The sequence below is a fragment of the Alexandromys fortis genome, unplaced genomic scaffold (genome assembly GCF_014885135.2).
Source record: "Alexandromys fortis isolate MF-2015 unplaced genomic scaffold, M_Fortis_MF-2015_v1.1 scaffold_72, whole genome shotgun sequence".
Taxonomy (NCBI): domain Eukaryota; kingdom Metazoa; phylum Chordata; class Mammalia; order Rodentia; family Cricetidae; genus Alexandromys; species Alexandromys fortis.
Window position 1 is genome coordinate 9,119,753 of NW_026067969.1, and position 25,381 is coordinate 9,145,133.

Genomic DNA, 25,381 nt, shown 5'->3' on the forward strand with positions numbered 1-25,381 from the left:
GAAAGAGCTCTAGGACCCAGGGCCAAGAAGCTTGGACTGAACCCTGAGGGCTACAGGTACAGTGAACTGCCATGAGGACAGAACACTGCAGGGATGTTGCTTACCTGGTTGAACCTCCGGGTAAAGGCCACAACGTTAGGGGCAAGACTGTGTTTCTCCTTCTTACTCCATCCGCAGCTGGCCAATTCCTGGGAAGCACAGAGTGGGTGTCAACAGGAATTCAGTAAGGATGCAAAATACACAGGCATCTGGCTGTAAGGTGAGCACAGAGGTGTGCAGGGCTAAAGCTTGGCTGTACCTAAACTCAGCAGATGGAGGAGGAAGGCTGGGTCTGAGGTGAGGATACACACAGGCAGACTCGAGGGAACAGCAGAGACATGGAATACTCTCCCCTATAACTCTGCTCCAATTTCCCAAGATTTCTTTGCCAAAATATTTACTACTGTCATTCTGTCAGCATCTCAGGGACAAAGAGAAGAAGCCTTCTTATAGTGCAGACTGTCTGTGGAGGGGTGTAAGTGTTTAATCCCGTAGGACCCACCCTGTCCTGGACATGGCTCCAGGGCTCTAGGCTAGCTGAAAATTAAAACTAGCGGAAGAATCTTACATTTTGTTGTTCACATGGTATCCTCCATTCTTGTAATCAGGAAAAGTCCTTGGCCAAGCCCTCAACAACCAGAGACACTTCTGGGATTTCCTGGGATTCCTTCCTGAAGCTGACCCCTTCCATCTCTTGTACCCCCAAAGAGACCGAAGAGAAAATTATCACTAGTGTGGGAGCATATATCCACTTTCCCAGCAGGTTTAGCAGTGTGATTTGATGAATCAAAGTGACTAAGTTTTAGCTGTCACCAAGGCTAGCTCCTGTGTGGACAACAGGAGCAATTGTGTGTGATCATGTAGAGGCAGGCAAGCACAGGTTAGAGTTCAGCAACCCAGGACTCCACTTGGTATGGGCTGTGCACACGCCCGTCTTTTAATATTGTGCCTGACAGCCCAAGACTTCACACCTGCATGTACCATACACATCCCTCTTGAATAATCTACCTAGCAACCTGCTAGCGAGCTAGAGTGCCCACCTTCGCTGAGCTGCAAGCGCTCCCTTCTTTGAACAACAGCATAAATTTCTCTTGCCATTTAACAACCATTAGACAAACAAATTGTATTAAATTATACTTCATTTATATCCAGTTATGAGGCTGGTGGCCCAATCCAGCCTGAACTAGTTTAAGTACCTGAACAATAAGGCAAACTGTGTCCTCTAAGTGAACTTTTGTGGACTATCCCGTATTTACCATGCCATGCCTGTGCATAATTAAGTAGGCATATGACTAAAATCAGATGCATTATGGGAAAAGACATGTACAGTAAATGAAAGTTTACATAATGTAAACCTGATGGAGGAAGGTCATTGAGCAATAAAGAAACTGCTTGGCTGGTCCTGATAGGTTAAAGCATAGGTGGGAGGAGTAAACAGAATAGAATTCTGGGAGGAAGAGGAAGTGAGGTCAGAGTCTGCTCTGCTCCCAGAGAGACTCAACAGCTCTGCTCTCTGGAGCAGAGACGCCAGGCTCTGCTCTCCCATACAGCTCAGACCCAGGATGGACATAGGCTAGAATCTTCCCAGTAAGCGCACCTTGGGGTGCTTACACACATTATTAGAAATAGGCTAGTCCAGGTGCGAGAATTAGCCTAGAAGAATCTAGATAGAAATGGGCCAAGCAGTTTTTAATGAATACAGTTTGTGTGTTGTTATTTCAGGCATGAGCTAGCAGGCGGCTGGGGTGCTGGGGACGCAGCCCCCCTCCCCCAGCTCCTTATTTCAACATAAACCTGCCAGTCAAAACAGAGAACAACCCATGCTACAGCCCTTAGCAACCAAACTCCTTCTCTTGAGCCCCATAAAAGGAAGCCCTAAATAATAATCAGAGATCTTGAGTCCCCTATTCGCATGGCCACTCTCACTCTTGACAGAATGTTTCTTCCTGTAGTGAATATTATTTTGATCCAATAAAGTTTCCTTGCCACTTTTGTAATCCGAGTCAACCTTTATTTCAACTCTTTGAATAAGGGGCCAAAAACCTAGGAACCACCAGGGACAACTTGGAGACTATTAAGGCCAAGGCAAGGCCAGCATCTCCAGCCTGTGCTGTTGGGTGCCCTGACAGAGAAGAAAGGGAGGGATGACATTCTTAACCTACACTTCCAAGACCTTCTGATTCCTACCAGGCCTCTTCCTCATTAGCAGCTTTTTTTAAAGTACACACCTGGAACATTTTAAGGATTTTCAGTGAGAATAGGCTGTCAACCAGCTGGAACAAACATGTATCAAGAAGTCAGAGGTTGGGAAAGTGGAAACAGACAAAGGAAAAACTTGCTGGCCGGACAGTTATGTCTGAAGCAAGCATTCATCAGGGCATCTCAGGACCCAGTGATGAGTCCCAGCCAGGCACACTTGGGAAACCGGCTGTAACCAAACTGTGGCCTGCTTGGCTGAAAGATGAACTGCCCGGATATGGGGACACTTGAAGATCAACCAGGAACTGAGACACACCTCTTTCTGGCTGCCTCACATCTATGAGCAGCTACTATCACCCCCATGAAGACAGTGAGCTAGGACCCGGTCAAATCTATTTCAGCTTCACAATTTTAGATCCAAGTCTGAAGGCAGTGATATAAACTAGCAAACACTAGCACCTGACAGATGCAACTGGAGTAGATGAACAAGTAGCACCCATGCAGGCAGGCAGCAAACACACAGGCCCTTCTTACAGTGTTTCTCATAAAAATCACTACCACACCTCATTTAACAAGTGGTGCTGTGTTCATTCTCCTGAATGAATGCTGTGACTCCACTTCTCAGACTCACACCTGAGTCAATCTCAGTGCCGTAGGGCTCACCTGTTTGCTGTCTGCACTTTGTGTGAAATGTGTACCTGGATTCATTTCCAGCACACAGTTCACCCACCTCAATGGAATTTACTCCCCCACTGTGCACACACACACACACACACACACACACACACACACACACACACACACACCATTAAGCATATATTATATTACTGCCCTGTTAGAGTTTGTCAAGACAAAGGTCTCTCTCTCCTAGGATCCCCAATGTCAATGCTGATAAACTGTGTTATAATAAAATATAAAACCAGTGCATTTAAACAACATTCAGGGATTAGGCTGCTTAGTGTCCAGTCTCTGACTGATGGTGTTTCCCTCCATATTTTTCCCTGCACACAAAAATAAACAGCTGTAGCAGGAAGTGTGTGAATGTGTGTGCTCGGGAAGGATGTATGTGTATATGCATGTGTATGTATACGTTTAGTTCAGACTACATGTTCTTATTTTGCACCATGACTACCTGGGAAGACACCTGGAAGATAAGTGGCATGGATCCACAGTTAAAACCAACTCCAATCCTGGCTGTCCACACCCCAGTGGTATGGTATCTGTCTTTGTAGAACTTCTATTCTTGTAGGACATAGGACATGGGATGCCTAGACCATGTGGGCACTTGACAGATGTCTTCCTCCAGTAGTGGGGGTACACACTGGAGGGAGAGTAGCAGGAGCTGTGCTCAGCATCAGCTCCAACACCAAGTGCCCCCTTCCTTCTCTCCTCCCACTACTGTCTTAAAATGGTTTCTAGATCTCTTTTCACCAAAGTCATGCAGTCAATAGTCAGGACAGGCACTTCACACTGCTGCCCTGAATTTATTCACTTCCAATGTCTCTGAGACCTACATTTGAACACTGCTGGGTTGTTTTATTTTGGAGGATTGGCAATTCTCTAGGGAGCCTTATACACTAGAAGACTGGGCACCTTTCAAATGAAAACCTCAGCAGTGCGAAACACTGTCTGAGAGGTGCTTTGACTGCCTGGTTTGAGCAAAGAGCCTCAAGTAGAGAGGCCTCACTCTGAATCCCAGCCCTCCACCCTGTAACCAAGGTCCTACACACTGGTTCCATCCCTGAGGAGTGACTCTGCTGGCCCACAGCAGGCACTGGAGTACCTTTTGAGGGAATAAGGTCTGAGCTCCTTGGCACTGGAACCTCCACCCTCAGCACAGAAAGATTATCAAGATGTCAGGTGGAATCAGATGGCTCTATCTACACTACAACACTCTCTGGGCCAACTCCTTGGCACTCTTCCCCTTCCATGTTTGGCCCTGTAGGATTTCCTGCATCTGTGTAAATGCAGGAAAAATATGAAGGAACAGAACAACACTTCCACTTAGTGACTCTTCCAGTCACTAAGGTCTAAAAAGATTCTTGCTATAGAACCAAGATGATTGTGATCAACTTAACATTCACCAGAGGAGACAAGGCTGGCTCTAAAGTTAACACTGACCAGAGGAGACAAGGCTGGCTCTAAGGTTAACACTGACCAGAGGAGACAAGGCTGGCTCTAAGGTTAACACTGACCAGAGGAGACAAGGCTGGCTCTAAGGGTTTGAAAAAGGGTTTGGGTTGAGGCTGGGAATGTCTGGCAGCTCTAAATCCTGGATGTGCCAAGGTTGGACATGGCCCTCCCAAAGCCTTAGATCTACAGACTGTTTGGCTGTCCGGCTCTGACTCTGGGCTGAGATCAAGAGGGTGTGGGAGGAGACTAAGAGCAGTCTTCTGGGTTTTGCTCTCCCTCGTGCACATTCCCTGAGTCCACCAGAAAAGAGAAACTGTGAGGAGGAAACTTGTGCCACCTGCAGTTCTCCTGGCCTCCTTGGTCAAGGACCTGGCCCCATCCACCATTCAGCTTTCCCAGTGGCCTCTCCAATCTTCAACCTCCTCCACTCTCGCTTCCCTTCCTGCTGCATGTGAGTGCACATTAAGCCTCACTCAATATTATCAGATGCCTGGCCACACCCCCCATCTCCTTCAGCCCCCTTCCTTCTCCTCCACAGCAGAGTATCATCAACTATCCTCCCTCCCCCTCCTGCATGCCCTGCTCTCCTGCCACTGCTCTTTCCTCCAGCAATGTCAACTCCTGACTGGGATGCCATGGCCCTACACTGTGCCCTGAATCTCTCTACCTGACTGTCCTTGTCCTCCAGGATCTTCCAGTACTCATTTCTTATGTAGGCTCCAAACCCTACCTGGAACTGTCCACGCTTGCCTCCTATATACTGCTGCTTGGTGTAGTAGATACACGCATGCCATTGGCTTCAGCTAGTAGCCCTGTGGCACCCATGTTCCTGTCCTAAGCTCAACCAAGAGTCCAAGTTCCTTGTTGGCCACATATTCCTTGGCTCCCACAGGGCACCTCAGTTTCTGTAGGCCCAGACCCAAAAGGGTGTGTCTACATAGCTGCCATAAATAAAAATCTCAGTAACACAGGATTCATTTAGACACTCTGCCAGTCAAAGGCAAGTGTTCATTACTAGCACTGTCTATGGAAAGACCTCTAATTAGCACAAAATCAACTTTCTTTTAACAGCCTCGCCTGTGTGCATTCTTAATCAACAGTGTCAACATGGTCTTACTCATCTGATATAGCATCTCTGAGTCCCACAGTCAGGTGAGCCCACCTGCTCTGAGTCCCATATTGAGGTGAGCCCACCGCTCTGAGCTTAGGGCTCTGGATGTCAGATACCATGGCATGCTCTAAGAAAGGCCTAACCCTGACTTGTGCATGGAGCATGAGGAAATCTGTAAGAGGAGCTCTGGGGAAGACTGACCTCCATGGCATCTCAGCCTCCAGATCACAGGAAGCTAGTACCAATAGGCGGGCTTAATTCCAACTGCAACCTTCTCCAAGTCAAATTCACTCAGTATGTCCACAAGGAAAACACAGCACCTCAAGGAAGAGCCACCATGAGGCTGGCACCAGACACCGGTACCGTTCCACCTCTATGCATCACTACAAGCTTTCTCCTGCCTCCTCCCACCCCACTTTCTGGCAGAAGAAAAATAAAAGCAATAGAAACAAAGGGGAAAATGGCTAGGTTTACTCACGGAGATTCTTCAGAGGAGCTGGAAGACAAAGGCACCACGAGAGGAGGTCACTGAGCAGTGGGAGCAAGGCCAGCCTAGACTGGGGTGGAGTCTCCCTGAGAAAGAGAATACATCAGAGCTGGCCTCTGCTGGAGTGTAAGGGTGAGTGCAGGAGACAGACAAGCAACAGAGGAGCCAGCAAGTCCTTGAGGGACATACAGGCCTTGCCACCTACAGGAAGTCATCTTAGAAAGTATGTACAAATGAAGGGTCCCAGGGTAGAAGCAGGAACGTTAGCTCTCCAAGAGACCCTTCCACTGGTACCTGGCAGAGAGTTGGCTTTAGTCTCCTAGGTGAGTACTGAAGGCATATGCATCACAGAAAGGTCAGGGAGCAGAATGGACAGGAGACAATGGTTAAGTGGACCTGGTAACACCTTCACTCTGTGGTCCAGGACAAGTCACTGATTCTCCATGTCTGTCTTTACTCACCTGAAAATGGCCCTGAATCTATGGCTACAGTTCCCTGAACAAGCCTGACCTCACCTGAAAACAGCACCCACCACCTAGACTAGTTCTTAGCCATAAAGACTAGAGGAGTCCACATTTGTATGTGCTTAGAACAAAGGCTGGCGCTTTCAACCTGTTGCCTAAATTAGCAAAACAACAATCCCAAGGAAAGGAGCAGTGGACAGGGAGAAACGGGGCTAAGACCCTAGGTCAAGAGCCTGGAGTCTACAGGATTCCAGGCCTGCCAAAGCCTAAAAGGAGGGGCCAGGTCAGCTAGCATGGGCTGCAAGATTTCCTAGGCACGCACTACATGCCAGCAACTGTGCTAGGTGCCTCCCGCATGTCATCCCTCTGCACCTCGTAACTGTTCTCCATCTTCGAGTGTGTCATCATCCTCACACAGCCTTCACCACTGCTCTGGCCAACGATCTCTAAAGAGAAACAAGCAAAGAGCTGATCTGTTCGGGCAGCAGACAGGCAGGGTAGTAAGTCTCCATTCTTACCTAAGCCAGCGCAGGGCTGCTGGCCTCCAGAGGCTCCCGCAGATGCGTGGCAATCAGGTGTCACTACTACTGTACAGGACAGTCGCTTTACAGCTATGCTGTGCCCTAATAACTATTTTATAAAACAGAGGTTTTCTCCAATCTAAGTTCAAATGTCAAAGCAGTATGGCCTCACAAATGGTTTGCACAACAAACCACGGTCTGCCCAGCACCAACCATGGGTACGACATTATTCACCTAAAATACTACCACCTGTCAATTAATCAAATTAAGTCAAGAGTATATGGACATATCAAAACCATAAAAAAAAAAAGAGTCAGGCCTGTGAAGTTATCAAACATACCAGACCAAGAAATGGTGCAATACCCTGTCCTGGGTTATATAAAAGAGACACCTAACACCGGGTGCAGGTTCATCTTTACTGGAACTTAACTGGCTGAGATTCTCCTAGACAACACACCTCTAGGGAATGTCTGTAGGGGTGTTTCTGGAGGTTTAACTGATAAGAAAGCCCACAATGAATGTGGGTGGGACACCATCCCATGGGCTGAAGTCCCAGACTAAACAGAAGGGAAAAGGGAGAAAGTCAGATGAGTGCTACTGCCCAGTTTCCTGGTCGGCGGATGACAATGACCAGGCTACTCCCACTAACATGACTTCCCACCATAATGGATGACATTCTTCTGAACTGTACCCCAGAATAAACCTGTCCTCCTATGGTCACAACAACACCCTCATCACCATCACCAGACTATCAGGTGCCTGCATCACATGATCAACAGGCAGTGAACGCCCAACTCTGTCCCCAGGCCTTCCACTTGACATGACACCCCTGCTTGGGGCGGCTCACTTAGTGCAGACCCAGCCCTGCACCTCCAACTCTCAGACTAGGTTATGGCATCTGCAGCGGCTCCTACTTCTTCCCTTAGTAAGGCCTCTCTGATGCTTGTGTGGTACCAACCTGTCTCTCTCTCTCTCTTACTCTGTGTCTCTCTCTGTCTCGCTCTGAAGACAATTATGTGACCTGAGAGTTAATAATTAAGACTGGAATAGAAGATCTTGTACGTGCCAGTGGCCAAGTCTGCCAAGTGCTTCAGAAGTTTTTAGTGAATTGAAGATAATGAAATCAATGTCACCTGTGATTTTCTTGTTGCTCAATAAATTCTGATATTACAGAAAGACAAACACATGTTCACCCTTTTCCAATAAAACCTACTCATGACAAGGTGCCAGTCAAGAAGACAGCTGGGTGACAGGATATAACTTACTATAGAGTGCCTAGGCAAGGGCTCCTAAGGGTCTCAGTGGGCATCAAAGCTGACTCATGGATCTACCAAGTCAGAAAGGGGCATGTAGCCCCTGGCTGCAAAGGCAGAGATAAAAGGGACTGTAGTCATGAGCTTTTCTAGGAGCAGAGATTCAGGACAAACAGCAGGGTTTACTGCATGCCAAATGGCCCAAGGTCTCTGGCAGGTATATCTGCAAGTTACCAACTGAATCCATATGGTGACATGGGTCTAGTATCATCTCTTCTTGGTAGACAAGGCTCGGGGAGACTGCCACTTACCTAAGGTTACAGTTAGTAGGAAGTGGAACTGGTACTCACCAGGGCCCTTTTGAAGAGCCCTATCTACTGAAAGAACACATCCAGAGCCACAAACTCTCCCTGGCTCTAGTAGATGCTAATGGCTCTGAATACAACAGGAATGGTTTTGTATGTGTCACTGTCCACACAAGTGAGACTCTTCCTCCTGTCATACTCAGTGAGACCGGGTGTAGTCAAGGGTGAAAGGGCAATAGGCTTAGTCTGTGACTGAAATTGGGTTTCTGCCCATCATCTGTCCTCATGTTAAACCCCCAAAGCCCCAAACCACCGACAGATACTGCTATATTGAATCCAGGCAACACATGTGAGAGGTACATTGCTCCTGCAATGCCTGATACAGCCCAGGAGGAAAAGCCCAGAAGGAAAAGCCGAGAAGGAAAAGATAAACTCAAGCTGGTCAAAAGGATGGAGGTGGAAGGGCTCCACCCTTCAATGAGTGACTTCACAATAGCTCTGGAAATCAGTTTGGTTTTTACCTGGAAGCAGAGCCCATGGACAGGCTATGTCAGGAGATGCTGGGAGTCAGGAGCCTGCTGCCTGGGGTTGGGATGTGGGAGGCTGGGCTCAGAGAGGCTCTTGGTTATATTACCATGAGCAACAAGAAGAGAATGAGAGTCAGCCAGGGGATAGGAGCTTAGACAGAATAGCCATCAGGGGAAAACAGGGTGGAGAAGTTTAGGTTCCCCTGTAATACCCCAGAATAAATCTCAACACATACTGGCATTTGGGGTTCTATACCCTGCAAGTCCATCAATGCAACGTCTTCATGCAGGGTGGCTATAGTTCAGTTAGTATCCTGCCCTGGCCACGCAGAAGGGAATGAACAGGCATAAGAACAAGCCAGCAGAAACAGAGAAACCAGAACAATGAAGCAAAAGACAGGTTAAAAAAAAAAAAAAAAAAACCCTAGCCACAGAGTAGGAAGAGGATCCAAAAATAAAAACACTACTATAAGAAAACACAAGGGACTAAAAGATAGCAAGATTTTTTAATTTGCTAAGATTTCTTTTTAAAAGATCCATATGCAAACTGTTACATTCAATGATAAGAAATCATTCTATTTTCTATAAAAACTAGCCATTTTTGATTTCTGAGAACCTTTTTCTAAGAGGATGTGTAGAGAGCAGGTAACACACAAACTGATGACAGACTTGCAAGCTAAGAAGAGGCACAGACCAGCTGTGTGTTTCAACCCATGCAGCTATTTGAGAAGGCAGGTGGACTCCAGCGAACCTAATGGTAGGTATTTACCCCCTGAGGTCCTCCATCTACTCCACGCCATGAGTGTACCTTCATGGAATCTTCATTTTCCACATCCCTAGTCCACCAGCTAGTAAAGGGATAAGCAATCCTAGTCTACCCACGAAACCAAAACCACTCAATCAGAAAAGGAAATGCAGTAGCAGTGCACATAGCCACTGCTTTAGGTTAAGGAAAGGAACCACACGGCAGTGTCACATGACCTCAATCATGAAGATGTTTTGGAAATATAAAAAGATGCTGGCTGCCAGGGATACAGGCAAACTATGAAGACACGTAAGGGAACTAGGGCACTTTTCCCTGGGGCTGCGTGGTGGCTAACATGACCACTTTTCATCTCTCAAGACTGCATGAAGTCAACTTCACTAAGCATAACTGAGTCTAATCAGGGAACTGCAAACAAGTCCCACGATGGCTACTGTGCAAAGGCTAGGGAGCAGTTGGTTCAACCTGGAGCAGGATAGAGGGAAGCCAGAGAGAAGAAAACAAGAGCAATTAAAGGATGATATGGACGAAACTAAAACAGCCTGGCCATGTCTGGATGAAGATTAAATGATGAAAGAGGCAAATATAATCTCTAGGCTTTATAAAAACCAAGGAATTCCTAACTATATATTAAAATGTTAAACATACCATTTAGCGTTTTCTATATATTCACACAATATTTAAACATAGTGTATTTTAATATTTGTACCCTTGTGTATTACATGTGCATATACCCATTACAGAGCAGTTAACAGTCAGAAAGAAGAGAACTGTGAGCCCCAGGGAACTGTGGGTCCCTGATACAAGGTCTACTCGTTAGAATGGCCCAAGATTACCAAACACTGAAAACATCATCCAGGCCTATCACTCACTGGGCACTAAGTCACGGGTGCCAGTCATAATGACAGTGGTGCTGTTTGTTGGCTTGTCATTTTGCAGGTCCACCTAAGGAAACATGGTATTCTGAATGTGAAGTTCGAGGCTTGAGCAATGGGAAGGTGCAGCAATCCGAAGGTTCTGAGAAAGAGGGAAGATGACAGAGATAACAGAGAATACAAAAAGTGGATGAAACAAGAAACCCAGATCTCAGTAAGTCAAAACTCTGACATAACCAGGAAAGAAACTAGTTTAAAGAGATCATGAGCCAGGCGGTGGCGCACACCTTTAATCTCAGCACTGGGGAGGCAGAGGCAGGTGGATCTCTCTGAGTTCCAGGCCAGCCTGGTCTACAAGGGCTAGTTCCAGAACAGCCAGGGCTGTTACACAGAGAAAGCTTGTCTCTAAAAACCGAGAGAGAGAGAGAGAGAAAGAGAGAGAGAGAGAGAGAGAGAGAGAGAGAGAGAGAGAGAGAGAGAGAGAGAAGAGAAGAGAGATCATGGTTTTTCTTCTATGGTTTGGGGGGAAATGGTGCATGACACACCACCTTTAAAATGAAGTTTACACTGAAATATGCACCGCTATCATAAAGTCACAGCCACTTATCACCTGCCAACAGTTAGTTATAAAGGACCAGCAATCCCCACAGGAGCAAGAGACCCTCTGCACTTTCCAAAGAAATCTGAAGATCATGACTAGCTGGTCACAGATGACATCATGTCTGAGGAGAGAGAGCTAAGGCTCAAATAGAGAGAGGCCTTATGCAGTGAGCCACTTACTAGAGGTTAGAAAAAGCTTTGTGGAAATGTGTGACTGCCAGGAACTGCCCTTTCCTGGGACAAATCTAGCTGCTATGAGGCATGAGAGGATCTGGGACTCAGGGAAAAGGAAGCAAGGGAAGAGACAGGGAGAAGGGAAAGTGAGAGGAGTAGGCATCCAAGTAGCTGGCACTGCTGGAAAGGTCCTGGCCTTGAGGATCTTGGTGACTGCGGAGGGCTGGGGAGAGGCAGGGATTCTGATTGCCAGAACTCCGGACAACAAAGACCAACTGTTCTTTGTTTGCTTCTAGTTGATGTGCATCCTAAGGATGTTTTCTAGATACAAGTCTCCTGCGTGACTCTCTCTCTCTCTCAGCTCTTTCTAGGAGGAGAAAGAGGAAGAGAGGAAGGAGAAGAAAAAAGACAAAGAGAAGATGAAGCCAGATGATGGTGATACAAGCCTTTAATCCCGGAACTCAGGAGGCAAACAGTGGGTCTCTGTGAGTTCGAGGCCAGCCTGGTCTACAGAACAAGTTCTAGGACAGCCTCCAAAGCTATAGAGAAACACTGTCTCGAAAAAACAAACAAACAAAGATGAAGGGACAGTAGTGATGGGTAATGTAAGACATGTCTATTTTCACTCATTCCAGAATTACGGTGTATCGAGGAAATATAGCAACAGAAACATCACATACACAAAGCTCAGACTCTACGGAGGAAAGAGAGAAAGACTCTGTAGTAAGTAGGAAAAGGAGAGGTGTTCTGGGAAAGCACTGGTCAGGGTGAGGGAGGGGGATAGCTGGAGAGGGTGTCTCCAGGGGCCTACCCGGGAAACTGCCCTAGCACAGAGACTTGAAGGAATGAGGGCCATTCCCGGCAACTGTGCGGCAGAAGGGGATTCAGGCAGCAGGAAGGGCACATAGAAGGCCGAGTTGCTGAATTAGGAGAAACTCAGCATGGCTGAGAATATCAAGAGCCCGTGTGATTGAAGAGGAAGGTTTCTGGGAAAGTGATGTGAATGAGGAGGGAATAATACCGGGCCAGGCACGCATAGAATCACATACTGAGGGGAAGTTCTCCCCTGAGTGTTAGGGGGTCTATACCCTGATAACAGGGGCAAGAACAGTAGGGTGGGCCAGGCACACAGGTTACTTCTGCTGAGCCCACATCTGGCTGGTGACAGCAATGGGTACACCCTTTTATCTCCTGGGAGAGAAACACTTCAGCCACTTGAAACAAACACCTGCTGGAAGCTGAGGTGGGGAAAGGAAGGAGGCAGTGCTCAGGAGAAGGCAGCTTGTCAGCTTCAGGACTTCACCAGACACATCCCACAGGTGGGAGGGCAGTCAGTGGGAAGAGAGTTGAGTGTATGCATGGGGTGGTCACTGAATGAACAGGAGTAAACTGTCTTCCTTGGCTTTCAGTTCTTTCTATAGAACAACAACTCATTTACAGCCACTACTGTTTTAGCAAATCCTTAACCACTGTCTACTTGGAAAACATGCACTAGATTTAGGGCCATGATGATGCAAATTTCCCAAAACATTCCCTCTGCAGCCCTCATCCAGCATAGTACTGCACAATTAGATCCAGCTGTCTGTGCCTGTGGCAGCCAATAGCAGCCCTGCAGTCTCCAATCCTCATGACAGAGAAGGGGTCCCAATTAACAAAATATAGTACAGCAACCAGCAGGCCAGCCCCACAAGCCAGTAAGTCAACAGGAATCCCACAGGGCTACATGTCCATTTCCATCCTGTCACCAGGGATGAGATGGGACACAGCATCTTTCAAATATTCTCTTTTAAAAAACAACAACAACACTTTAGGTGTTGATTATAAAAGCCATTGAACAACACAGAGCACCCGTAAAGAACAATGACGTCACCATCACCCTTGCCTTGCCTTACGTCTGTAATGACCAGAACAGCACACACCGAGCACTCACTCTTTTATTTATTTATTAGATTTTTAAAATCTACCAATCCAAGTTCCCACTCCCTCCCCTCCTACCATCCCCTCCACACACCCTCCCACCCCATCCCATCCAATCCTTAGAGAAAGGAACATTGCTTTGTGGAAGGTCCAAGGCCCTCCCTACTACATCTAGGCTGAGCAAGGTATACATCCAAAGAGAATAGGATCCCAAAAAGCCAGTACATGCAGTGTGGATAAATCCTGGTGCCACTGCCAGTGGCCCCTCAGTCTGCCCCAGCCAAGCACCTGTCAATCACAATCAGAGGAACTAGTTTGGTCCTATGCTTGTTCCTTCCCAGTCCGGTTGGAGTTGGTGAGCTCCCATTAGCTCAGGTAAACTGTTTCAGTAGGTGAACCCATCATGGTCTTGACCTCTTTGCTCATATTCTCACTCCTTCCACTCTTCAACTGGACTTTGGGAGCTCAGTCCAGGAGCACTCACTCTTTTTACACACATTTTTACCCACTGCCCTCACAAGAAGTCCATGGAACAGGCTCCTTGGCTGCCCCATTTCAGAGATGAAGAACTGGAACCTAAGTTGAAGAAGTGAAGAAATCTGCACACACCACATCTGTGTCTTTCCTCTGAGCATTAGGGGGAAATGTTAGCTTGTCTCCTGATTCATCTCTCTGGGCTTTGGAAATATCTACTATGAGTCTCACTGTTTCTGGAGGAATTTCAACCTGGTCAACACAGTTCTCTGCACAAACCACTGTTTCCTTGATCATCACATGCTGCAGGGAATGCTTAGCAAAGGGTGAGTAAACAAAACCTCTGGAAGCATGTGCTTCTGAGGAAGATGCGGGTCTTCATGTGGCCTTCTGGATTGGGCCAGAAGAGACTTTGCTGGGTGATAAGTGTGCTAAAATCACACAAGAAAAAAATAGCATTAACCCAGCAGCAGTTCCAGGGTCATGTGACTTTCTAAGTACACTCTCTAAACCTTTTATAGAACACATAATTTATGCTAACTGATTTACTCCAGTACAGAAAGTGATAGACAGACACTGCAAGCCCAACAAGCCTGTCTCAGAAATCTAATCCTTTGAAATTTGAAAGGGAAAAAGGAGTTGATAAGATGGCTCAAGGGTAAAAGGCATTTGCCACCAAGCCTGACGATCTGAGTTTGATGTCTCGAATTTACATGGTAGAAGAAGAAAACTGACTCTCACATTTGTCCTCTGACCTGCACACGTCTGTGTCCTCCCCACAATAGATACACGTTGGAAAGAAGAAGAGAACTTAGACACTTAGTGGATTCTATCTCAGGCTAATGGCCATCACTTCATAACACAAAGAAAAGGCGTGAAACAATAGGTGCCTATACAGAGCCCGTCCCTCACCACATTGGCAGGGTGGGAACCCCTGCTCCCCACCCCATCCCATGCTCAAGCCACCACAGCAACTTCTCTTCACCATTGCTTGTACAGGAGCACAGAGAGGTCGTGCTGCAACCAGGAGTTATGTGCCCTGTGGTACTGCACCATGTGGGCAGAGACGACAAGATGAGACCATTCAGGAAGACAGCAGCAGGAAATCGTGGTAGGAGGAGGAGACTGGGGACAGATGATCAGGGCACACTCAGGGTTCAGAAGCAGACAGGGAGACAGGGAGAAGCAAGAACAGGAAGAGGAGAAAAGAAGACAGGATAAGAAGGAAGAAGTAGACTTCACTATTGAATTTGTAGGGAAGAGAGCTGAGCTTCACGACAAACAATTTAATATATGCAAATTAATCAAGGTAGGCAGTATTTACCAGAGAAAGCCTACCAGGAAGACTGAGGGATACAGATGGTTACAAGGCAGGGGATCAGGGTCTGAGCAACTTCACTTGGAAGGAAAAGCGGCTGTGCAATACAACATGCCCAGAGGTGGCACAGGGATCTGAGGCTGACCAGACCATAAGACCATCCCCAAGCCTTGCAGCAGTCAGCTGGCAGCTTCAGGATGCACTATAAGACTAGTCTGTGTTGCTCAAGCTAAGTTTCAATGACCACCTCATTGAAGCCTCTCCCACCCCATGCTTTTGGATCACAGCTTAACATCCTGAACAGAAGAGAATCTCTGGAAATAACACCAGGCTTTTGAAAGTTCCAGCGACCAGCAATGACTGCATAGCACAACACCCTTCAGGGAGTGAGGCTGTTTGGACACTGATACTGTCTGATGATAACTATGGAAGGCCCCAGCATGTGTAGATCAGCAGGAATGACTCTTTTAGAAAAGCCGTTTCCTCCCCGAAAGCAAGAGGGAAACCCAGTCTTCCAGATGTTTGCTCTACACAGGAACACTTAGTCAAAAGTATACGGAAGCCTTTCAGACGCTGGAGTCATCAGCCTGCCGTGGTGTGAAACCACTGTTTACACGGCAGGCAGTGAGACCATGGCTTCATTCCCAACCACAGGCCCAGCCTGCTGCTCCCATTCTCAGTGCCCCCTGATCAGTAGCACAAAGCCGGACTGCACAACTCGGGGACAGGGCTGCTTGCCTTCACAGGGAAAAACAGACATCTGAACACACTACTCAGTGCACATTTAAAGTGAGATCAGAGGTTCTAATGGGGCTGGGGGGAGCAAGCAGGATGGGCTGGAAAGCTAGCCCACAGGCCTGGAGGGAGATCTAAAAGCCTAGGAGGAGGTACAACAGGTGAAACACAAAAGTAGCATGCCATGTGGCCTGCATCTGCATCTGAGAGACCTGGGACTGAGCTAAAGCCTCAAGGAAACTACTAGAAAGTTGAAACAAGCTGGGTAGAGACTTTAAAGCTGCAGGTGAAGGGGCATTAGGGAAGGAGAAGCAGATGTGGGTAAAGAAGTATCCTCTAGAAAATAAATGCCACAGCCCAGGGGGAAAAGAGTGTAACCAAGCTAGGAAGGCACACTGAGACAAAACTGGAAGGAAGAAGCAGGGAACAGATAAGAAACAGGCAAGTGCAGTGGCAGACAGGTGTCCTGCTACAAGCATGACCAGGAGCGGGTGTGCCCCAGAAGAAGTGGGGTGCCCCAGAAGAAGTGGGGTCCGTCACAACTCCAGCGAAGCAGGGTGCCATAGGCTTGTTCTAGGGCTTGCTGAGAAGCAGAGCCAGACACCTGTCCAGTTGGAAGGAAGCTCTGCTCTCCAGGAGCCAACAGCTCCTTTGCTATGCCAACTAGAGCCACCCAGCCCTCCACAGTGATCCAGTCTTATTTCAAACAATGCCCTTTATCCGCAATTGCCCCGACAGGTAACTCTCTCCTCCCTTGCCTTACCTGTGTTCCAGCGGCTCTCCTTACCAAGGACATACTTTATTTCTGATTTTTTTTTTTTAACATTACAATTCCCTAGGCCACAGACAAAGAAGACCCCTCAGAGAAGACTCTGCCAATTGCCCCAGCGAGGAGTACTGGCTCCCCTTCCAGGTGGCCTCTGGAGACACATGAGTAAATGTCTTATCAGTCCCCTTAGATCAGTGATTCCCTGATCATTCCCGGACCCCTCAGAATACAAAACAGGGAACCTCACAAGTGGTGTGTGTCTTGCCTTGAGTTGAGCAAACAAATGATATGCATGGAACTCACTACTCCATCCCGGCCTCAGAAATGCCTAAGCCAACCAGATTAAGGGAGTAATTAATGTCCAACTCCACTCCAAGACCCCAGTCATTTGGCCCTGGGCACACCGGCATCCTCCAGATGCCACTCAAACTTCAAGACTGCTGATGGCCTGACCTCAGCACATCCAGTGCCAAGACTGGTGAGCCTCTCTGTCTACTCCTATATCAGAGAGACAGCTGGCCTGGAGACCCCACAGCCCCACAGCCATGTTGGAATCATGGTAACAGTCACAGTCTGAGCCCTGAGTGTTGTAGGTCTGAGTTGAGAAGAAGGTAGAGAAACAGATCTGTACTTTGAGCAGGGGATAGACTTAGTTCGAACTGCTGTGTGGCAGAGAACTAGGGTATAATCCTCAAGTCTGTCTGCAATGAAGAGGGGAAACCTAAGCAAAGGACCATGATCCATCCTATGAGTAGGATGTAGGAAGTCATCCTTCACACTAAGGAAAGCTGATCTGAGTCCACAGCACCTATGTTCAAGAGCAAAACACAGTCCCCAGTCCCAGCCACGAACTGAAGCTTTGCTTTAAACTGTGATTGCTGGCAGCCAGAGACTCAAACTGGGCCCTGCCCATGGCTGTCTAGTCAGAAGGCAAACAACACAGGCTATCTGTAATGACAAGCAAACACTAATGAATTTCGGAGCATGTCTGGTGCTTGCTTTTATGGATCATAAAATTATCTGGCTGCTTCCTGCCCATGCTGACAGCCCAATGAGGCAACCCCAAGTATTTACAGTCTCAGGCACTGCCAGAACTATTCTGCAGGAGGTAGGTTGGAGAACGAGGGACAAAGAACAGCCTTCCCCATTCCATACAAACCCATGTGTGTGCACTGACATTCAGCTCAATTCTGGCAAGCATTTGCTTTTTAAACATCTTGGGACTAAAAGGGAAATCAACTTGCTGTCTCAAATTGGGTTTCAGGTATACCAAAAATGGTTACCCAAATACTTTTTACATGTTAGCTAAATCTAAACAATGGCTTGAAAAGTAATTTTTCTCTTAGACACGGACATAGTCTATACACCTATAGAATTATGGGGTCCACAGGAAGATCCCCTTGTGTGTACTACTGATACTCATCCTGAGTCCCAGGCCAGATCCCTTCCTGTCCTCACAATGTTGTCACGGCCACCAAGTAGGAAGGGACTCCTTCCACCTCCAAGGAGTCTAAGGGACATTCAGCAGATGCCAGATAAGCCAGGTGTCAGGAAGGGAGCCTGGACCCCTCTGGAGGAAGACTTCAGCACCGAGAGCTGTACTCCCAGGCAGAATCACTAAAAGCAGGGTGGAACCCCACTGAAGGTCTCTCCTGACCCCAACGAGCTTCAGGAAAGACAGCTGATCACTTCCTGACAACCAAGTGTCCACATGGCTGATTAAAACCCATAAATCCAAAGGCTTTGTTAGGAACTATGATGACTGGGAGACTACCAATCTCCATCTGCAGTGAGTTCCTCCACAGGTTCCCAGGGCAGCCCTGGGACACCCTCCCAGCACCTGTGCAGAATCCTGCATGGAAGGAATGTGAAAGGCACTGGCTGAAGCAGACAAGGTCTCAGAGTCTGATGGTCTCCAGAAGGTAGATGGCCAGTTAGGCTCAGGGGACCTGGAGGACACTGGCTCCCAGTGCTCAGTCTTCTCTGGAACCTGCTCCTCACCTGAATCCCATTACAGGGTGGGAAGTGGACAGTCCTTCTGAATGATCCATGCCAGATAGCACTGGATGATCACTCGCTCGAGGTGGAGGGAAGAGAAGAACTAAGCATCAGGACATTACCCAGAGAGTCAGAGGAGGCCAACAGAAGCAAGAACCAAGACAGGGAAGAGCAAGATGGAAGATAGTGTCAGGCCCTGAGTCTGGCCTCTGGCCACCTCCAGATTCCATAAGATCTGTCAAGCAGATACATCCTTGGGCCCAGAAGACCCCCAATGCTTTATGTTACTTGAAGCCAAACCCATCCTGAGCCGGGGTCTCCCACTGTTCAATCAAGCCACCCTAACAAAGAAAGGATAAAAGAGGGAGACCTTGGAAAGCTCCTTTATGGGAAAGCAAGCAAACAAGACTCCAGGGACCTCCCTTGAAGAGTCCAGAATTGGGAACCATACAGCCCAGAGACATGGCTTCTAGCTCTGAGGGACTGTAGAGTCTTGATATTCCTGGTACACAGCTTGACTTCTCTGCAGTAAAACAACAGTAAAGTCAGGGCTTAGGGCTAATTAATTGTCCATGGATGTGAGGAGAGAGGGAGGATTTTAGGAAAGTTTCTATCCCAGAAGCACAATGAGGAAATATTTCCAGGTTTTGAAGTGATGGTGGCAACTTTAAAGACAGGAAAAGCCAGCCTGCACCCTGAAACACAGGAACTGAAGGAAGCAATGCAAACTGTTCACGACTGCATGGCATCAAGGACATAAGGCCCAGGTTGCAAGCTAGGTAAGTCAACTGGAAAACTATGCTCCAAACGCCTTCAGGAGGACTCACCTGCCAGCCGGCAGAGCAGAGGAAGACATCTGTGATCATTATGGTAAAAATAACAGAATTGGATCCCACCACCAGTGGAGTTATTGACACTCATAACCATCATGAACAGTGGTCTTGTTTCAAGCTCTCTCGGGGACCAGAGGTGGCAATCAGGGCAATGCACATGGGGGAGTCTGAGCTGCTACCACCAAGAGGAAAATCTGATGTTTCTATGGCAGCACAAGAGAGAAGGCAACAGATTTAGGCAGGACAGAATATAACCAGACTGGAAGAGATAGAGAGAAAGAGTAGGCGGAGTCAGGGAGACACCATGTAGCTGCTGAAGGAAAAAGATGCTGGAACCTTACCAGTAGGCTACAGCCTCGTGGTGATACACAGATTAATAGAAATGGGTTGAGATATAAGAGCTAGCTAGAAATACGTCTGGACCGTTGGCCAGTTTTGTAATTAATATAGTTTCTGTGTGATTATTTGGGTCTGGGTGGCTGGAAAAATTAACAGGCAGTCTATTTACAAAATGGTGCCCCTACCACCACACCCATAGGCTCATATATCTAAGTGCTTAGTCTGTCACCAAGGAGTGGAACTGTTTGAAAAGACTACAAAGATTAGGACACATGGCCTTGTTGGAGTTATGTTACTAGAGGTGGGCATTGAAGTTTCAAAAGCCCAAACCAGGCCCAGTCTCTGTCTGTCTCTGTCTCCCCGCCCCCCCAACTTCAGATCAGGATGTAGATCTCAACTACTTCTCCAGCATCATGCCTGCCATGCCTGCTCCAATGTTCCCCAAAATGGTAATCATGGACTAAGCCTCTGAAAATGTAAGCAAGCCCCCAATGAAATGTTTTCTTTTATAAGAGTTGTCATTTATAAGAGTTAATGGTATCCCTTCACAGCAACAGAGCAGTGACTTGGTCATAGGATAAGGTTGATTATGGAGCAGAGCACAAGACAAAACACCTGAAATAGTGGTCACTTCAGTAAACCTTAGGTGAGGCTCCCTAACACTGGTAAACCGTCTGGGAGGAGTCTACAGGATTCCACATCTCTCTGTAACTAACACTGAGCAGAATCAGCTTCTGTGACACAAGTGAGCCCTGGGGAGACTGGCTAGGATCTAAAGAGTGAGCTCTGGCCCGAGAGTCAAGTCCTGTGTGCACATCTGGATGATGATGGCACTCAGGAGAAGGAAAGGAAAGAGAGCTTGAGCAGTAAGGTCATTAACTGGCACATCCTCACAGCTCTCTAATCAACAAGCCATTGTACGGAGATGCTAATGAAGAGTTAGAGGTTTTCCCAACCTGTCCAGGCACCATAATCCATGTTGCAAACCCACCCACACCATTTCCCCAAAGAGAAGATGTTAGAGGCTCACCTCTTCACTGACATCCTTGAGGGTTCTGGGAAATAGGAATTTAACCCAAGTCAGTCATCTTACCACCTCCCAGCTAATGACCACCAGCACATCTCTCCAGGCAGAACTCCCAGAGATCCTGCTTGTTGGACCCCACTAAGGTCCTGATTCTCAGACTACAACTGCAAGCCAGTCCTACAGGATCCCTATGCACTGTATTGCAATTTAAATTAAATATCTTTTCTCCCATCATAATCATTTTGCCTAACTTCCCTCCCACCCTCTATCTTCCATATGCAAAAATCATTATCAACTTCATGAAAAGAATCAAACAAAATTCAAATTATGACAATAAAATTAACTTGCAACCTACAATGTAGAGCACACTGCCATATGTCATGTGGAACCGATAGCCAGTCACCTTGGCCAACCCTACCACCATAACTTCTCTAAACGTCAATCTTCTCATTCAAAAAGGAGAATAAGATTTCCTACCTCCTGAGAATGTTGAAAATGTTCAGTGGATGGATTTGTGTGAAGTTAATACTACCCAAAAAATTACAATAACCATTATTATTGAATATGAAGTTGGCAGCAAGCAAGATGGCTCAGAATGTTAAGATACTTAGACCTAATCGATTCCCAAGATACACATGGTTGGTGGAAGGAGAAAACCAACTCTCACAAGTTGTCTTCTAACCTCCACACACATGCTTTAACACATAACCCCCCCACCCCCGCCACATGAACAAATAAATGTAATACAAATGGAATTGTGGGGAGAAAGAAACAAAACTTTTGGGAAACTAACATATTTGACACTCCTTGACACTCTGCCCTTGACAGTCATGTTGTAGAATATTACTTTAAGATGTGTTACATTTGTTTATGCTGTGGAATACTTATTTATTGATGCAAAGACGTGTTGCATTCTTTTATGCTGCATTTGTTTAACTCTGGAAAGCTGTGTTACTTTGCCTGCCTAAAACACCTGATTGGTCTAATAAAGAGCTAAACAGCCAATAGAAAGCAGGAGAAAGGATAGGCAGGGCTAGTGGACAGAAAGAATAAAAAGAAGGAGAAATCTGGGAAGAGGGAAGATAGAGGAGTAAGAGAAAGAAGCCAGACCAGAGTAAAAAGTAAAGAATGGTGCATACAGTAGAAAGATAAAAGCCCAGAAGCAGTAGGTAGATGGGATATTTTAAGTTAAGAAAAGCTAAGACCAGCCATTCATAAGAAAGAATAAGACTCTGTGTGACTTATTTAGCTTGGGTGGCAGACCCCCTGAAAGCCTAAAGTGTAAAGAATAAAAAGAATCAACTACACAGCCAGCTGGTTTCTTGTTTAGGTCTCAATAAATGATTGCAAGTGCCCACCCCCCCAGGGAAGGCAGTGGCACATGAAAGCACCATCCCTCTCCAAGGGCCTGCAGCTCAGCGCACACCACACCCAAGGAAGGGAACATCAGGACCATCCCCACTGATGGCTGGTTCCCAGGGAAAGTCTGAGTCCATGTTCCTCATTTCATACTGAGCAGCAGCAGCCCTTGAGGGTTCTAGAACAGCTCTGGCCCTCCCATGAACACAAAGTCTGCAATACCTGCACCCCACCCCAATTCCCTCTTCTAAAAGACAGCATAGCCTCAAGGACCCATCTCCCAGCAACTTCTATGATGGTGAATTGAAAGGCTTCCCTCATTAATATGACCAAAAATGCTGGCAGGTAAGCCACACCAATAAATTCAGTCTTTTCTTCCAGAGCCTGGGAGCTCCTGGGTAGCTGGGGCTCCATTTCATTAAGCAAACCTTCTGAGAATGCAGAGGGACTCAGAATCAGTTCCCATGAAACCATGGTTCTCAGAGCAGGCCTTCAGGACCTCAGCTGCAGCATAAGAACTCTACTTGGATGCTCACAGTATGCAGGCCACAGAGGTCAACAGGAGTCAGATGCCTGGGACCGCCATCAGCAGTTCACAGCCCACTTCTCCATGACCTGCCTCAGAATACCAAAGGAACACAAACTATTCCACAGAGGGCCTAAACTGATGTGGAAATGGTGTGAAGCACCTCCATCTGCTAGGAGCCACTTAGCTCAGCTACACACCCAAGTCATACTCCAAAGCCCACCCAGCCTTCACCTGTCAAAGTGGCTCCTTTTGTATCTCAGTACAATAAGTAGTTTTGAAGGGTCTTCCAAAAGAAAGGCTTTTGTGTTGGGGAAATCCCCAGCCGTAAACAAGGAGAGCAGAAGGACACAGTGTGGGAGGGGCAGGAGAGGTGGGCTGATCAAAGTGAAATACAGATCAAAGTCCCATATGGAGACTTGTTACTCTGCACATTAATTAAATATAATAAAACATTTTAAAAACTTTTTTAAAAGATAAGAAATTCCCAACTGTCTTAGTTTTTTTTTTAAGACTTGCTTCTTTTTTATTTTATAGCTCGGTGTGTTTTACCTGCACATGTGACTGTTATCCATGGAGGACAGTAGAGGACACTGAATCTCTTCATCCAGCTACAGTCAGTTGTGAGCCACCAAATCCTCCACAAAAGCCATCTCTCCAGCTCTCCAAGTTAGTTTTAATTTTCAACTTGGCAGAACTTAAAGTCATCTCAGAGAAAAGCTGTGCATGAAGAATCCCTCCATCCCACTGTCTGTGGACATGTCTGTGGAGGACCTTCTTAACTGTTCACTGATGTGGGAGGGTCCAGGCCCCTGTGTGTGATACAACTTCCCAGACAGAATTCCTGATTTCTAAGAAAGCTAGGGGAGCATAAGCCTGTGAGAGAACAAGCCAGGAAGCAGTGTCCTCCAAGCTTGCCGCCCCTGCTTGAGCCTCTGCCCTGACCTCCCTCAGGGGCGGACTGTGACCTGGAAAGACAAGGGGAAACAACTGTCTCTTCCTCCACTGTTTGGGTTGTGATGTTTGTCACAGCAATAGAAAGCAACTGTAGCACCAGTTCTTTAGTCACAACAAGGTCCTGTGAGAGGCAGGTGGTCCCTGCTCTGTGCCAGTGCCACATGTCCAGGAAAACACAGGGTCATGGGTGCAAACCCAGAGGTAATGTGAGCTTTCGGACTCTGACTGACCCAGGACCAACGTGGGCACAAACGTAAGGACAGATCTGTCCGCACACATCCTTTCAAGAGGAGAGAGTCTAGCTGCTGTGACAGGAAGGGGCAAGGGAGGTTGTCATCACACAGGTACAAGGCAGCATTTTGTGCATCCTGAGCCCTTCAGGACTAGAATCATACCTTGATACCATTTTAGAAAAAGACAGTTACATTTAATCAGAAGAAAATTTTAAAGCTTTTGATTCTCTGCAAAGTAACTGCCTCAGTGACTGTAAGGGCTGGACCAAGACAGCAGCAGAGAGCACAATGGAGGCAGCTGGCATTTGGGTGTCGGGACAACAGAAACATCAGAGATCGGTAAAATTCTGGTTGCTGCTGCATCCTTTCACAAGTTGGAGGCTGGCACAGATGCAAACAGCTGACATTCTGCTGACAGGAATGGAAACAGGCACAGCCACTACTGAGAAGAGGCTGAGAGAAGCTCACTAACAACAGGAAACCGAGTAGCGATTCCTCTGCTAACAGCATTTCCAGACAGGGCTGGAGAGACGGCTCAGTTAAGGACACTGGCTGATCTGGCAGAGGACCTACATTCTATCCCCAGCACCCACGCAGCAGCCACCAACACCTGTAACCCAAGTTCCAAGGGATCCGATGCCCTCTTCTGATCCCTGATGACACCTACACACAGGTGGTATGCATACACACATACAAGTAAAACACTCATATACATAAAATAAAAAAATAGATATTTTTTAAATTTCTTTTAAAACCCTTTCTGGCAAAGTGATGGTGGCTCAAGCCTTTAATCCCAGCACTCAGGAGGCAGAGGCAGGTGAATATCTGTGAATTCAAGGCCAGCCTGGTCTATAGAGTGAGTTCCAGGACAGCCAGGGCTGTTACACAAAAAAACCTTGTCTCAAAAAACAAAGCAAAGCAAAACAAAACAAGACATCCTTGAAAAGGCAAAACTTTGAAAGCCGTAAAAAGACTGGTAAAAAGACCAGTGAGTACAGGAGGAAGGAGCGGGAAGGTGAGCACACAGAACACGGGTGAGTGCAGGAGGAAGGAGCGGGAAGGTGAGCACACAGAACATGGAGGAATTTTAAGGCACTGAACATATTCTATGTTCAGTGTGTGCATGTGCTGTCCCATTTTTATCAGAATAGATAATGATGATATGTCAGTACTGGTTTGTTGATTCTAACTCCTAGGATACAACAGTTGAGGTGGGGTGCCATGAAGGGACTATACACACCTCATTCTCAGTTTTGCTGTGAACTGGAAACTTTGAAAAGATGATTTTGAGATTTTATGTATAAAAATATCTGAATGTATGTCCATTCACCACATGCACGCAGTACCCTCAGAGGACAGAAGACGACTAGATCCCTAAGAAGATCCCCTAGAAGAGTAACTATAGATGGTTGCAATGTGCCATGTAGGTGCTGGAAATCGGATCC

At 47.0% G+C, this 25,381-nt stretch overlaps 1 protein-coding gene across 11 annotated transcripts in view; it reads right to left on the reverse strand.

Annotated features, from left to right (window-relative positions):
• Ralgps1 (Ral GEF with PH domain and SH3 binding motif 1) overlaps positions 1 to 25,381 on the reverse strand; it is a 251,711-nt gene that overhangs the window by 163,132 nt on the left and 63,198 nt on the right. For 9 of the 11 annotated variants that reach the window (XR_007594100.1, XM_050154887.1, XM_050154885.1 and 6 more), the window contains one exon: positions 105 to 188. The exons of the other annotated variants lie outside the window; for them this stretch is intronic. Coding sequence is in view for 8 of the 9 variants with exons in the window: in XM_050154887.1 (XP_050010844.1) it covers positions 105 to 188 (84 nt within the window). In the remaining variant the exon portion in view is untranslated. The remainder of the gene's footprint in view (positions 1 to 104; positions 189 to 25,381) is intronic. 11 annotated transcript variants of the gene reach the window in all.